General features: G+C 38.2%; 1 protein-coding gene across 1 annotated transcript; it reads right to left on the bottom strand.

Annotated features, from left to right (window-relative positions):
• Window positions 1-37: 37 nt before the first annotated feature.
• Window positions 38-9,318, bottom strand: LOC109381730 (dynactin-associated protein-like). The gene is made up of 3 exons (XM_019640617.1): window positions 9,226-9,318; window positions 5,811-5,975; window positions 38-780 (listed from the first exon to the last, which is right to left on the bottom strand). Exons 1-3 carry the CDS (start codon window positions 9,280-9,282, stop codon window positions 304-306), a joined length of 699 nt encoding a protein of 232 aa, XP_019496162.1. The 5' UTR covers window positions 9,283-9,318; the 3' UTR covers window positions 38-303.
• Between the last annotated feature and the right edge of the window lie 6,765 nt (window positions 9,319-16,083).

The raw sequence follows: 16,083 nt of genomic DNA, 5'->3' as shown, positions 1-16,083 counted from the left end.
GGGAGGATAGCTGTAGGTTAATTTGTAGTGATAATAACTAAAGGTCAACTTGCCATAGAAGAGAACATTTTGATGACTGATGGTACTTCTATTAGCTAAAGCATTAATGGCATTTGCAGATTCAGGTGAGTAGATGTAGATTACAGATGGTTAAAGAAGGCTGATGGCCATTGTTATTGTAGGTTAAGTGGAAATTCCAGTAGTTGTAGGTTGAACGGAAGCGGTAGTGGGTGCAGATTCAGTTGAAGGGAATATAGTTGTGAATTCAAAGATGGTGGAAGTGGTAATTGTTTTGGTTGTCAGCTAATGTAAAGTTGAACCAGAATTTTCTGTGGTTGAAGTTGCAGCAGTTGTAGGTCCTGTTGAAGTGGGAACAGCTGTGGTTTTACTTGAAGTAGAGAAGTTGGCTGTTGTGGTTGTAAATTCAGTTGAAGGTGTGGAGACTGTAGATTTAGTTGAAGTGATGGTTCTGGATGTTGCGATGGGAGGTTCAGTGGATGTTGTAATGGTTGTAGATTCTGTTAAAGTGGCTCTAGTTGTAGGTTCAGTTGATGTGATGGTCACTGTAGGTTGAGAAGTAGAAGGGGTTGTTCCATCAATGTTAGCTACAGGCTCCCTATTGTTTGGGATTATCTTGATGACAATGGAAGGGTCGTTATTTCCTCTGTCATTCAGCAGGAATATTATGAGTACTCCAATTGCTGTTGTTATCACACAGGCTAGGAGACAAGCCAAAAAGACTTTCCACAGAGACCAGGTACTGCAGCAATTTCCTTTCACCTGAGAGTGTCAATAAAAATATCAGTAATGAAAAAAAACAAAACTGCTTATGGTTTATCATCTCTTTTGTGTAATTTATAACTTAGTGCATTAACACCATTGGAATCCCTATATGTCTCTGAAAATACTTAGACTTCCCAATATCTCATCTTCTCTTATTCTGTTGTCCAATGATGGGTAGGGAGGGGTTTCTTCACCTCCTCATGTGAGCAGAAAAGCACTTTTATGGTAAATTCTCTGTCATATACCCGGTCCTCCACCAGATGTTTCCATTACCCCAACTGATCCACTTCCAAAACCTCTTTCCCAGAATCCTGTGCTCTAACCACCATCTCATCTCCTTCCATCTTGTTTGTTCAATTATTCCCATAACAACCTTTCTTTAGTTTAATAAAATCTTCAGCCTAGCAGCCCCTTGTTTTACTCATATCCCTCCTTGTCCACCTTTTGTTCTATGGTCCATTATTTCAATAAAACTTACTAATTCCCTTAAGTCTCTTGTAGTTCCCTCTTCTTATTTCCTGCAACTGGCAAATCATTGATGACCTGCTGTCTCTAGATTTGCCCTTGAGCAGCACACTGTTGGGGAAAATCAAGCACCTGGACTGATCAGAGTCAGTATAAACGTATGATCACCATCCTTGAATGGATGTTCTGTACTGCTCTACTCTCCCATTATATTTCTCTGATTATATTTATCAATCTTCTTCTTTCTCCTCAAACCTGTAACATCCACAGACCAACCCTCACACACAAATTGTCCTTCCTCATTCCTGTCAAAAGACTTCACCGCCTTCCTACTTCATTAGGAAACTTGAAACCACCAAATGGAAATTCTTTCAAAACCCCACTAGGTACCAAACCTGCTCATGGAAACGTGTCTGGACTCTACATCTCTTCCTTCCCTGATTGACACACGACGAGCTCGCCCTGGTTCTGCCTGAAGCTGATCTGCCAATCTACCCTTTGGAAGGCATCCCCTCTGCCCTTCTGAGCAACTTTTTTCTTTTGATTACCCTTTCTCTTAGACTGAATACTTAACTGCTTTCCTCTTAAATGGCTTCTTCTTTGTAACATTTAAACACACTCAAATCTCTCGCCATCTTAAACGAAAATGTCTCCTTTGATTCTACATCGCCCTCTAGCTACTTATCTTTCTCTGAAAAATGAAATTTCCTGAGCGTGGTCTAAATGCAACATCTCTGTTTACCCACCCTTCAGTCCAACCTAATCTGGCTTCTGCTTCTGTCATGCCATGAAAAAAACCTCTTAATAAAGTCATCAGGGACATTCATTTACTAAAATATAAGTGACATATTTTAGCCGGTGTCTTAATTGAACCCTCAGTAGTATTTGCCACTGGAGGCCATTCCTCCTTCTTTCTTTTGAACAATCTCTTCTCTTTGCTTCTGTGATATTCCATTCTCGGCGATTTCCTTCTAAACACAGGATGTTCTCAATTTCTTTTGAAGCCTCACTATTCACTTTCAGAATATATTGACATTGTTAGGCCCTTGTCTCTTTTCACTCTTGGTCTAGGATCAGCAAACTTTTTTGGAAAAGGGCCAAATAGTAACTATTTTCAGCTTTGTGAGCCATACAGTTTCTGTCACAACTATTCCAGTTTGCCACTATTGTATGAAAGCAGCCATAGACAGTAAGTAAACAAGTGGGCATGACTGTATTCTAATAAAACTTTATTTACAAAATAGGTGGTGGGCAAGATTTGATCACCATACTTTCTTCTTAGTCTTTCTCATTTATAGCTATGATTTTAATTTCCATCCATATCAGAGTGACTTTCAAGTTTATCTCCAGTCCAGGTCTTCTATTTAACCTTAAAATGTTTATGTGATAACACATCTTGTATCTCAGAAATGCCTCAAACTCACTGTATCCAAACCCAAAGTCATGATCTTCCCAGTGAACCCTGGCCAACTCGCACATTTTATTAAAGAGCAGCACCATCCTTTTCATTCAGTTCCAAAAGCTGGAATGAAGGAATCATCCTTGAAATCTCGCAATCCATTACCAAGCCCTGTCAACTTTATCTGCTAAATATTTCCCAATATTGTTGACTTCTCTACCTCTGTTGATACCACTCCAGTCCATGCTTCCTTTATCTCTGCCTTGTACTAATTCAATAGTCTTGGAAAAAAACTGTGAGGTTTTTTTCATAATTGTTCTTACAGTATTCCCAATTTTTAAAGTAATATTGATAGCCTGGTGATGAATCAACCCCTGAAAATAACCCTTTATAACATCCTATCATTCCTCATGTAGGTAGCTGCCTAGGACCTAGTATGAACAGAGGAACCCAGAGAATCCACCTGAGTGCACTGGCTCCTTCCCAAGCATATTACCTGGAAGTACACAATGAAAAGAGCTCCCTAGAAGCTTTCCAGTGATGCGCATCTTAACAAGCTAAGACAAAGCTCTGCTTACATTCTCACTAATCCTCATCATAGATTAGTTTATTTACTAGCACGGTTTAAAAGGAAAAAAAGATATACATAGAATTTGGGATTAGAAACCCTGTGTTGGAATCTCTATATTCTGCCTAAGCAAATTGCTTAACTTCTCTGAGTTGCTATTTCATCCTTTATGAATTGGTGATAAAATGGCATGTGACTTACAGGATTACCTTAAGAATTAACAAAACTGAATTGCTTTATTAATTCTAAAGTATTTTTGTAAATATTTATTGCTAATATTCTTAGGCACCAAAGCAAAGTGGAAGAGTAGAGTCTTTTTAATTGGAGAGATGTGTTGAAATTTCAGAGCTATGAAATCAAACAATTTCTGACCTTCTCTGAGCCTCAAATCTCCTTATCTTGAAACACAGGGTTAAAAATATCTATCTCATATTACTGTCAGGAAGACTAAAAATAACATGTATAAGTCACTAGCTCTCAAAAATATTTTTATTTTGGATGCAGCTATCATATAGGAGTTAAGATCAAGAGCTTTGAAGTCCAACAGATTTGGGGTTGAATTTTAGCTCTGCTACTTATCAGCTGTGCATCATTTGGCAACTTTTTCTTTCTAAGCTTCAATTCCTCATTAGGATAATGATACCTGCCTAATAAGAAAGACAAGAAAATAAAATAAGACAGTGTTTGTAAAGTGCCTGGCATAGTGTCAGGTAGGTCAATTTTCAATTCTCCAACATGATTGCTTATTTTATTATCGCCTGGATGGAAGCAAGACCCTCAAGAAATGGGACACAACACTTGCACCTTACAGACAGACTAGAATAGATCCTAAATATTACAAAACATGGGCCACGGTATTTGTTGGAAGGCTAGGATTTCATGCAAAGGGTGACAGCCCTAAAACAGCAGGAATAAAATGAAGGCACATGTCACTAAGGCCAGAAAATTAGGGCCACTAAGTTCAAGTTAGCTCTGGAAAAAAAAAAATCTTCTTTACCTTGACCAAAGGCACGACAAAAGAGTCTCAAGAAAAGAAACTGGGAAAAGGTTTATGCACAGCTGGAGGAGTCTATAATACTGCCTGTAGAAGAAATTATAAAAGAGCAGCTTAGTGAAATAAAGTGCACGTAACCAGACAATAGAACACCTAAGTTTTCCTGTCTTGGTCACTTCAGGCAAAACTATGTGAGTTCTGGAAAATCTCTTAGATTTCCTAGGCCATATTTTCCCTGATGGTTAAATGATTACACGGGACTAGATCAGTCATTCTCATCACTGGTTGCACGTTAGAGTCACCGGAAGCATTTAACAAATATTGATGCATGGAGCGCACCCCCAGAGTTTCTGATTTTATTGTTCTGGGGTGGGGCTCAGACATTGGTGCTTCATAAACAATCCCCAGGTGATTCTTAATGAAGCTTGGAGTAAGAACTATCAGAGTAGATGTTATCCAACACCTCTTTCTAATTACTTTACCTCTGCAAATAAGAAGACACGTTTTCTAACACCACCCTATGGAACTTATTCAATCTTTCATATTGCCCTTGTAACAGTATAAACAGTTTATATTTTTAAATCCAGAATCAAGAAACAAGGCTCAGACTCTTTCTACTGAACCTCTACAACAGCGTTTCTCAACCTTTCTAATGCCGCGACCCCTTCATACAGTTCCTCATGTTGTGGTGACCCCCAACCATAAAATTATTTTTGTTGCTACTCTATAACTGTAATTTTGCTATTGTTATAAATCGTAATGTAAATATCTTTTTCTTTTCCGATGGTCTTAGGCCACCCCTGTGAAAGGGTCGTTCGACCCCCAAAGGGGTTGCGACCCACAGGTTGAGAACCATTGCTCTACAGCAAAATTAAGCAACAGAGGATAGGAATTTCAGAGTCAGGGGAACCTAATCAAGCTTCCAAATACAATAAGTCATTTACAGTCAAGATCAAGTTCCTATTCTAGGGTTGATACAGTCCTGAGGTAAAGTTAATTCAGCCAACAGTTAAGGTCGGAAACCAAGGAGAGCTGGCTCTAGTCTCCAAAGCCAGTGGAGAAAATCTGGAGAACAGAACCAGGTTTCTATATCAAGGTCATATGCACCAGAGGTCAGAACCAAAAGAGCTAAAGAAAGTGCCACATATGGGTTCAGAGGTTGGAACAGTGTAAGAAAAGAAAAGTAAGTGATCACAAATAGAGTGGGATCCTTGAAACTCGAAATATGATTCAGTCTCCCATTGGAGTCTAATTAGTGAATTAAAGCCTACACTGTCAACATATTTGCTCCCCTGCCCCTCCCCAACCTTGCATTTGTACTTTACATTTATTCCTTTTATTTTCATACATGTTCTGTATCTATGTGAATATTTGAGCCCCCAACTAGAACATTAGCCCTCTGAAAACCGAGACTATCAAATATTTTTCTTTTTGTGAATTGCCTCACAGTATCTTATAATTATACTGAGAATACAGCAAATACTTAACATGAGTATAGGTGAATTAAGTGATTAAATACATTTCTTGGGAAAGAACAGAACCAATACATCCCCATAGAGAACACATCCCAACCTGCATAAAAGCTGCTATTCCAGCATTACCTGTGTATGGGATAATGTCCTCTGTGCGTATCCTGAGTGCGCAAGGTCTCCTGGGCTCACAAAGACCCCAACTAAGTTGGAAGAGACATCACTGGTTACGTCATTTGAAGGTGGATGCCAGCAGGCAGAGCTGTGAGCCTCCTGGTCATGTGAACACGTGATTGGCTAAAGAGATAAAGCGTAAGTGAATAAGCCATGGTGTTGAATTTCTAAAATTAAACTCAGTCAAAAATAAACAAGAGTGTGACTTTTAAACGGAATAAATATTTTCTTATCCTCTGAAGACAGAAAAATCTAGACAGATGATTATGTATCACATTTTAACTAATTTTTGTGTTACTGATATTCCAGATCAGGAATGTATACCATCTCATTTTCTCTGTCCTATTACATGCATGTGTTTAACAACTTCATGTTGCAAGCTGCGGTAGGTGGAGCATGCATTAGGAAGCGCCTATTCACATAAGGAATAGAATGGTAGAGCTGAAAGTGTCCTTGCAGCTTATCAGGTAAAACCTGTTCAGGTCATTTTGGAAATGAGAATATTGAAGCCAAAACAGTTAAAGTTGTTATTATTATTATTATTCCATAATGACATAATAGCAAGAACTGGAGGCCAGAGCATTAAGGCTAGAGCACTTTTCATTCCACTATACTATATATAGTATATTGCTGTACTAAACAATGGCAATATATTAATATAATGTATACTAGTATACTACATACACTGCACTATACTAATGAAAAGTTCTCATACAAAGAGACTCTGCATAATCCATACCATGCTCTATGCAATGGAACTTGCAATCATTTGTCCAGTTTGTGATGTATCTTTGCTGGGTTCCTCTTGGGCATTGTAAAAACAGTCCTCAACAACAACAACAGCAAAGGTCTCCTCTCTTAGAAAGTTCATATGCTAATTCAACAGGGAGGCAAAACAGATTTGTGTGTAATTAACAAATAATACAATAATTGCAAAATGTTGAGAAAAGGGGTGATAAGAATTGAACATGGGGTGAGTTCAGTGGGAAAGATTTGGCGGAAGGGGTGATAAAAAAGGGGAAAGAACAAGATAAAGTAAAAATAAGAGAGGAATGAGTCCAGAAATTTGTGGATCTCGGTCAAAAGTTTTGTTGCATCCCAAAAATAATGTAGAATTGTCTGGGGCTCTTTAACTCATGGGATGATAATTCTTACTTTTCAGCTGTGAGTTAAGGGCATCTTTGTCAGCTCATCTTCAAAAGCAGGACACTGAAACTACCCACTCATAGGTTGGCTGGGAAGATTTATGAGTAAATAGCTGCAAAAGGGTTGGTTAGAGCGTGTCTCACATGGACTGTACACTCGATAAGCATTAGCTATTGTTATTGTTAGTAGTAGTATTCATGTTTTTATTTCTGCTGCTATGATGACTAGCTGTTTTTGATCTTGTTGATTTAATAACCCATTACTAAATAGCTATAAAAATTGCTGGTCTGTCAACCAGTGAGTTTCATAAAAGTGTCAAACCAGAATTGTATGTGGTCATTGGTCCATTAACAATACAAAAACTAAATTTGATTGTTACTAAATATAGATAAGATGGAATACGCTGTCAGCAATGAGTTTGTAAAGTTAGATTCTTTTCTCTAAGAGTTATTCAAAAGAGATATTAAAAAACTGCTCTATGTTTTATTGAATTAGGTTAAATGAAGCCCATGTTATTCACTAGGTATACTGGAGCACAATTGGACCTACCTTTAATAACAACCTTGCTTAGTTTCCTAAGTGCTGATTCTGTTGCTTTAATTATTGCCCAGTTTGCCTGCGGCTGATGATATTTTAATGCACTTTGAAAACAAAGTAAAACTCACTCACCAGGCCAGTGTTCCGGGATTTCTTTGGCCCTTTTGGAATATCAACCCTTGCAAAGAAGGAAGAATGATGGGTGGTGTCTACACTAAGGGTGGAGGACCTATGATCTAGGCTCAGTTTCTGAGGAACATTGCAGCCCAAGTAATAATATTTACTGTTAGGTGGCTCTGACTCTTATTACAAGCTGAATCTTTACACAAAATTAGAAGAGTTGGAGACCTGTGAATAATGTTGAATCCAATATTCAGCCTTAGCTAATAATGGCCATAGGCAAGTGCATTAGCTGTAGTTGCCAAAGAAATGTCTGTAGGGTTTTCCCCTAACTTTATAAGGATTAATTTAAGATCTTATATATCTCAACAGAAAAACACCAAAATTTCTTTTTGTTTATAACTTTCAAATAATTCTAAGATTTCACTATTGAATTTGGTCTTAAGATAAAAATATTTTGATAACTATGCCCTAAATGTCCATAGTAAAGCAAAATATTGAGTGATTTATCCAAGTGCATGCTGTGTAAACAGCTGAAGGTAATATCTGTAAATATCTCCAAGCTTGTTGTTATCTAGAGAAACTATAAAGATGATGAATACTTGGCTAAAGGGAGTTTTTTTCCCCCATCTGCATGTTCTGGCATCCTGAGGATGCAATTTTAGTGTCTGAAACTCAGAATGACAAAGAGAACATCTTGAGGAGGGCCCCTTGTTCAATGACTCAAACACACAAACCCCATTCTCTTTTTTTCTTCTCTTTTGATGAACCAGGAATCATTTATAGGATCCTTTTATTCAACTAACACTTACCAAGCAACAGAACATTCTTCTTTGGCTTATTTAGTAGGCAACTAATACAGGCTGATTGCCACAACTCCAAATTGCAAAGGTAAAATATTTCATTTACTCTTCAGGTGGTGAATTTTAACTTATTATTTTAATTTTTAACACATTTCCACCCTTAGTTCTGATATCAAAGATTAGTTGTTCAAACATAAAACCAGATACATAACTATATAACTATAACTATACAGTAACAGCCTGATTCTTGGCAGGAATCATTTTAAAGTAGACAAAAGATCATATATTTACATAAAGTAGGACTTTTTAGAGGATTCCTTTCTTAGGTTTAAAGACAATATCCAGAATTAATATCAGAATTTCCAGTATATTTAGAAATCTGAGTTCTGACAGGTGTAGAAATTATATATAAAATCTAAGACATGAATCGTAAAAATATAACTTGAAAACTAAACCGAAGGTGATGAATGAATATGGTAAATATAGAAAAGTTAAATGGATTTATTTGTACTTCATGTGGTCAAAGAAATATTTCTAATGCTTTATATCTGTAACTATACAAAATAATGTCTAAAGTATAATTGAGGAACTAGCATACAGCATGAAAAGTTGAAGTAAAAACAATAATGCATGGCTACTCTCCTTTTAGAAAAGAATGTAAAATTCTGACATTGACTACATAGTAGTAAAGAGATTAGGTGGCTTTCAAATGCTGAAAATAAGACTACAATATAAGCAAAGTATTAAACTAGAGCAACAATACTCACTGGATTGTTTTCAGAGTATTCAGCACTCACTATATATTTTTCATGCTTCGTTTCCATTTTTGAGCTGGCAATTCTACGAGCTTATCTCCAAGATTTTTCAATTCATGTGTTGCACTTTATGTCTGCAACCCTGAAATATATAATTCAAGTGACTGGCAGAAAATTAGCTCTGATGTACCAGTGCAGTTATGGATTAAATGAAATAATAAGTAATTACTCACTAAAATGGGATCCACCTTTAGAGAAGGAAATAAGGTATTAATTACAGAAAGACACAAGAAAACCCATGCTGCCTCTGAGCGGTATTGTGAAAAGCCCCTTTAACAAGGCTTCTGACAGAAAGGAACTCTGGAAATGTTATGTAATTCTTCCTTTTCATGCTTTATGGCAAGGCTGGGTGGTGCTGCCACCTGGAATTAGACCTGCCCACAAGGACAGAGACTGCTGGAAATTAAGCTCCAGATAATCACAAGGACCTGTCAACACCCAGGGCGGAGACAGGGCTCATTGTTCATGCTGACTCTGCACCTTCTGTCCAAGTACCAGGCAAGTGGTCAGCCCAGAGCATCTAACAGGGTCACAGAGCGGGGGACGGTGACTGGCCGGGCAGACCCCATATCTCTCTTTGAGGAGAGCAGGGTCCTAGTTGGGGGTGCTGAAGTTCACTGAAGGGGACGACAGTCTATAGGAAATGGCACAAAAAGAGCGCTCCAGGTCTCATTAAGCAATTACAGCAAATAGACTGGTTATTAGAATGGGAACGCAGAACGGAAATTTAAGAAAACCTCAGGTCTACCAGGCAGGGCAAAGACAGCAATCGGGGTCTGTAAGGTCCATAACCATAACTAGGTTATCACAAATGAGGCCCTACGGAGACTGGGGTCAACCCTAAATCTGGGATTAGAATAAAATCCAAGTGCTTAGTGATGGGACTTCATAGCCCTGCTCGGGGTACAGTGGACAGTAAAGGACCCAGCAGTCCAAGAGACCAAAGGTGGGACCTTGTTGATTCCATAGACTTTGCTTGAGGTGGAGGGTGAGTGTAAAAGATGAGAGCTATATGGGGCCAAAGCAGCTCATAGAGTTTCCACTGGAGTCAGGTTTGGATCTGGGACAATGATGGCAGCTGAGGCAGGACTGAAGGAGGCTGCAGTGAATTCAGGTGTGAGGAGCATGTGGGGGTGGGAAAAAGGCAGCCGGGCAGCGTAGTGAGGGGAAGCTGAGAATCAACCCACTGGGGGTAATATCTGAAATGTCATGGAAGCCATGGCAGCGATCTTTGAGGGATGAAGTTGGCCACGGTTCAGATCTTAAAGGTCCTCACACACCTGGAGAGAAGGCAGGAGAAATCGCAGAAGACAGCAGCTTAAACACAGAGAGAAGCAGAAAGAGGGAAGACATAGCGGGGAAAGTATGAAGAGAAATCTGGATGTAGAGTGAGGCCATATTGGAAACAGAGAGATATTAGATCAAATGGAGACAGGGGAAAGGAAAATGTCAGGATGTGAACTTTAAAATAGGATTTGACAGTGAACGAAACAGTAGTATTTCGTGTAAGAAAATAAATGAAAATTAAATTTGGAATAGCTAATTTTGTAGCCATTAGTGTCAGTAAAAAAGGAGAGATGATGACTATCCCCAAATTGATCCCAGTTATAATGCTGTACTTCATAACGTTGGCTGCCTTTTAAGTCCCCTACTCTGTACTGGATGCTGTAATACGAATAATGATCCCCGCCTCTCCCCCGAGGAAGACCACACATAACTGCTCCCTCAGCTTCCACGTGTGCCCCCCTCCAATTCAGAATTCCCTGTGCAAAATGTCAATCTGCTTATATCACCATCCTGCTCAAATGCCCTGAATGTCTCCCCAGTTCCCTTAGGGTAAAATCCCAAAACCTTCCCATGGCCAACAAGTCTCTCAAACTTCTGGCCTTTGCTCACCTCTGAACACTCATTCTGCACTATTTCACACATCACATGCCATGCCCCAGCCACGTTGTTTAAAAAAATGTTTGAAGAAATCTTTCAAATATACAAAAGGTACAAAGTATAATCTGGTAAATAGCCAAATTCCCATTCTTACCCAGCTTAAGAGATTTAGCATTGCTTTTACCCATAACACTTTCCAAACAAAATGTGTGGGTATTTTCCATACCAACCAGTTCTCCAGCTTTTCAGATACAAGCTGGGCATCCTACAGTTCCATTCATTTCCAACACCCTCCACCCAGAGTTAGCGCCAGAGCCCAGTTAAACTCAACCCAGTGAAAGGACTCAGTTCCACAAAACTGTCCTGACTTCAGACACCAATCTCAAGTCCCATATGTCACCTGTACTTCTGACCAACTGGCTATAAATCGGACGTTCCCCTCCTCAGGTTTGATAATTTGCTAGAACGGCTCACACCACTCAGGACTACACTTAACTTACATTTACCACGGATAAAGGGTATCTAAAAGATACAGATGAACAGCCAGACGATGAGGTACATAGGACGAGCTCTAGAAGTGTCACAAGTGCAGGAATTTTGTTCCCATGGAGCTGGGGTGTGCCACTGTCCCGGCATGCAGGACATGTTCACCAACTCAGAAGCTTTCTAAACCACATTGTTTAGGGGGTTTTATGGAGGTTTCATCACATAGGTGTGATCGGTTATTAACTCAATCTCTAGCCCCCCACCATCTCTCCTGAGTTTGGGGAGTGGGGCTGAAAATTCCAGGTGTCTAATCAAGGTTTGGTCTTTCTGATAACCAGCTTCCATCCTGAAGTTATGTAGGGACCTACCAAGAGTCTAGTTATTAAAGCAAAAGACAGTCTTGTCACCTCTATCACTCAGGAAACTACTAGGGACTTAGGAGCTCAAGACCAAAACAAATATCTTTCAGTGGTATCACCGAGATGAATTTTTTTTGTGTATAATTACAGCTACCCATGTCGTTACTCCTGGTCATATTCTTCTCCCTCCCTCCCTACCAGAGGTAATCACTCTCCTTAATTTGATGTTTATATTTCCCATGGGATTTTTTTTTGTTTTAATACATTACAAAAATACACAACATTGTTTACATGTTTTAAAACTGATATGAAACCTACTCTATTGTACTGTTTTTCTCACAACATAGGCTTCTGGGAGCTGAGATTACATTTATAAAATTCAACTACACTGACAGCTATAACTCTTCTATTCATTTTCCCTGTTTTATAGTGTTTCATTGTTTGAATACATCATAAGTATTAATCTATTCTCCTGTTGATAGAAATTAAGTTTGGTTCCATTTTTTTCATAATATAAATAATGATGTTATGAACATCCTAGTATATGCCTCCTTGGAAACATTAAAATGTTTCTAGGTGTATAGTTAAGAGTAAAATTCCTGGATCATCAAGTGTTTTTTCAACTTTCCCGTATATGCCCAAAATTGTTTCCAAGGTTGTATGGTTATTCACTCCCATAACAGTATTCCCATTTTTCATAAGTATAACACTTAGTATTGTCAATTTTTTTTTCTAGCATATATGGTACAAAAATCATTCTGCTGGTTCCACCATTTTTTCACCTTGTTACATGTAAGTTGGCGTTTATAGGCTTCTTTGTTTTCTGCGTTTACACAATAGATGTTTCTTGTGGGAATTTTTGTTTTGTTTACTCTGTTTTTTTTCTTTGTATGAATTTCAGAAATAAATGTAGAGATTCAGAACCAAGGGGCTGTTTTCATGGTACAGAAATTAGAAAGCTTCTTTTTGTCATGCATTTTTAAAAATTGTGATCACATTATATACATATGCAATATAGTATCTTCTTTTTCATTTAACATTTTAGCATATGCATTTGCCCCAGTAATTTAAAATCTCTTTAGAAACAATACATTTAATGTTAATGTCAGGTGTGACATCATGTCAGTTGTGAATGAGTTGAGCTAACCTGTTAGGCTGTTGTATGTCTTCAATTGTGAGTGATACCGGAAGGTATTATTATCTATATTTCAAGCTATTTTTCAGTGACCTATTCAGAGAGAGTGGGATTACACAGCTAAATAATATTGAGAGGAAATGCATGTGCAAATATACTCTGAGGATGATAGCCCAGAGAGAGAGGATAATAACACTGGATTGGGCCAAATGTAATGACTCGGGTACACCCACTCGAGGTTCTGGACTCAACATGCCAGCCTGAGAGGCTTGGAGCAGCACTAATACTTTGTTCATTTGGTAAAAGCAGAACAGTGGTGGATTAAGTTTAATGAAGCTGAATTGACACAACTTCTTTGATATGAAAAATAAATGAAAAATCCAAAGGCTAAGGAATAGATAGTTGCACTGGATTTGTCACCTGTGTTTCTCATCCAATCCACAATAGGACCCAGAGGAAAAGCCCTTTGTCACACAGTGAAAAGTACAATCAGTGAGTGCAGTTCTGTAGACGCTGTCTTCTGTAGGCTGACGAAATACACAAAAAGATACCATTTTGAAGTGAAAGGCAAGTTGTTGTATCATTTATGTCCACTATGTCAGTGGCATATTGCTTGGTGAGACTTTAAAATTTTGGAGGCATGAAATAATACTTTTTAATGCATTTCCCATTAGTAACCCACTCGGTTGTCAGGTTGAGTGTCACGTGATAAACCAAGTCACTGAAGATGGGCGAGTGAAGCAGTGAGTGTACACTTTCGAGAGCAGTTACTGCAGCTGTCCCAAATGAAGAATAGTTATTTGCATAATAGGACATGCTATTATCCAAAAGACTGGGTTCTCTGATTGCGGCTTACCAGAGGTTAGATTGCAAATCTCAGTTTTCCACAATCTCCTGGACCACTACTGGATCTGTTATGTTATAAAGCCTAAATGGTATATCTCCTTTCACTGGAGCCTGGGACAGCTGCAGTATGTCCTGCTGAAGGTGTGTACTGCTGCCCATGCCCAATGTCATGACTTGGTGGATCAGTCCATAATAGACAACTAAGGTCATATAGTTACTTGGTGGTGTCCCATGGTCAGACATCTACTGTCAGGGCCCAGAACAAATTGTGATGCCCTACACAGTTCACAGATATAATGCTGAATTAAAGAAGTCAGACACTAAATAATGCACACCATATGATTCCATTTACATGAAGTTTAAAAATAAGCAAACTGAAGCTATGGTGATAGAAGTCAGATAGAAGATAGAGGTGACCTTTGGTGGAATACACTTAGGAAAGGCACAAGAGAACCTGTATGGTCTTTTTTTTTTTCTCTTTTTTTTTTTTAGCTGAGCCATCCTCCCACCTGTTGGCAGCTCAGTAGCAGCTCAGCTCGGGCTGGGCATTGAACCGCTGTTGCTCAGAGCTCAAACTCTTGAGCGAGCTCTTAACCAACTGAGCCACTTGGCCGACCCTGTATGGTCTTATTATTTGTTGTTCGAGGTCTTGATCTGGTTGATGTTTATGTGGATGTATAAAGAGGAAAAACAATTCATTGAGCCCACACTTAAGATTTGTATATTTCATTGAATATGTTATATTTCAATTTTAAAAAATAGAAGGAAAAAATAATTGTTGTTAATTTTGTGAGATGTAATCATAGCATTTTAGCTATATATAAGAAAAATGTCCTTCTAGCATTTTGAGATGCATACTGAAGTATTTAAATGATTACTGCTTCAATTTCATTGTTAGTAATCGGTCTGTTCAAATTTTCTTTCTTCCTGGTTTAGTCCTGGAAGATTTTATATTTCTAGAAATTTATCCATTTCTTCTAGATTATCCAATTTGTTGGTATTCAATTGTTCTTAGTATTCTTTAATTGTCCTTTGTATGTCTGTGGTATCTTTTGCCTTTCATTTCTGATTTTGTGTTCTCTCTTTTTTTCTTGATGAGTCTTGTTAGAAACTTGTCAATTCTATTTATCCTTTCAAAGAACCAGTTCTTAAGTTTCATTGATCTTTTCTATTGTTTTTCTATTCTCTGTGTTATTGCTACCCTGATATTTATTATTTCATTCCTTCTACTTACTTTGGGTTTTGTTTGTTCTTTTTCTAGTTCCTTTAAGTGTAAATTGAGATTGTTTATTTGGGATTTTTCTTGCTTCTTGAGGTAGGCCTGTATAGCTATGAACGTTCTTCTTACAACTGCTTTTACTGCATCCCATAAATTTTGTAAAGTTTTGTTTTAATTTTCATTTGTCTCAAGATAGTTTTATATTTTTTATTAGTTTCAGGTGTACAAAACAACATAATGATCAGACATTTACGTAACTCACAAAGTGATAACCCCAACAAGTCTACTACCCACCTGAAACTGTTCGTAGTTATTAGAATATTATTGAATATATTCCCTATGCTGCACTACACATCCCATGACTATTTTTTTAAATTTTAACTGACATTCAATATTATTTTATATTAGTTTCAGGTGGACAGCATAGTGGTTAGGCATTCATATAATTTATGAAGTGATTCCCCCTAATAAGTCTACTACCTGACACTATAGTTTTTACAATACTATTGACTATATTCCCCATACTGAACTTTACATCCCAGTGACTCTCCTGTAACTATCAATTTGTACTTTTTAATCCCGTCACCTTTCTCACCCAGCCCTCCACCCCCACCCCCATTAGTAACCATCAGTTTGTTCTCTGTATCTGTGGGTCTGTTTCTGTTTTGTTTGTTCATTTATTTTGTTCTTTAGATTCCACATCTCTGCACTTTCTCTGGATGGGGCAGTCCTGTGGGCAGATATCACAGCATTTTGCTTACTCCACACTTGCTCCAGGTTGGGATGTGCATTGCAGTTGTGGGTGTGTAAAGCATCACCTTGCCATACCTGCTGAATCAATCTCTGGGTGTAGGGACCCCTTTGACCCCTCTATGGCACCC

The sequence above is a fragment of the Hipposideros armiger genome, unplaced genomic scaffold (assembly GCF_001890085.2).
Source record: "Hipposideros armiger isolate ML-2016 unplaced genomic scaffold, ASM189008v1 scaffold_52, whole genome shotgun sequence".
NCBI lineage: Eukaryota > Metazoa > Chordata > Mammalia > Chiroptera > Hipposideridae > Hipposideros > Hipposideros armiger.
Note: the sequence above shows the minus strand (reverse complement) of the source record. Positions and strands in the feature narration are given on the sequence as shown.

Excerpts from the sequence above, each read along its gene's own strand:
- LOC109381730 (XM_019640617.1), bottom strand. The coding sequence starts at position 9,282 with ATGGAAACGAAGCATGAAAAATATATAGTGAGTGCTGAATACTCTGAA. Across the intron at positions 5,976-9,225 it reads AATACTCTGAAAACAATCCA|CCAATCACGTGTTCACATGA; the intron begins GTGAGTATTGTT and ends TTATCTCTTTAG. Across the intron at positions 781-5,810 it reads GGACATTATCCCATACACAG|GTGAAAGGAAATTGCTGCAG; the intron begins GTAATGCTGGAA and ends TGACACTCTCAG.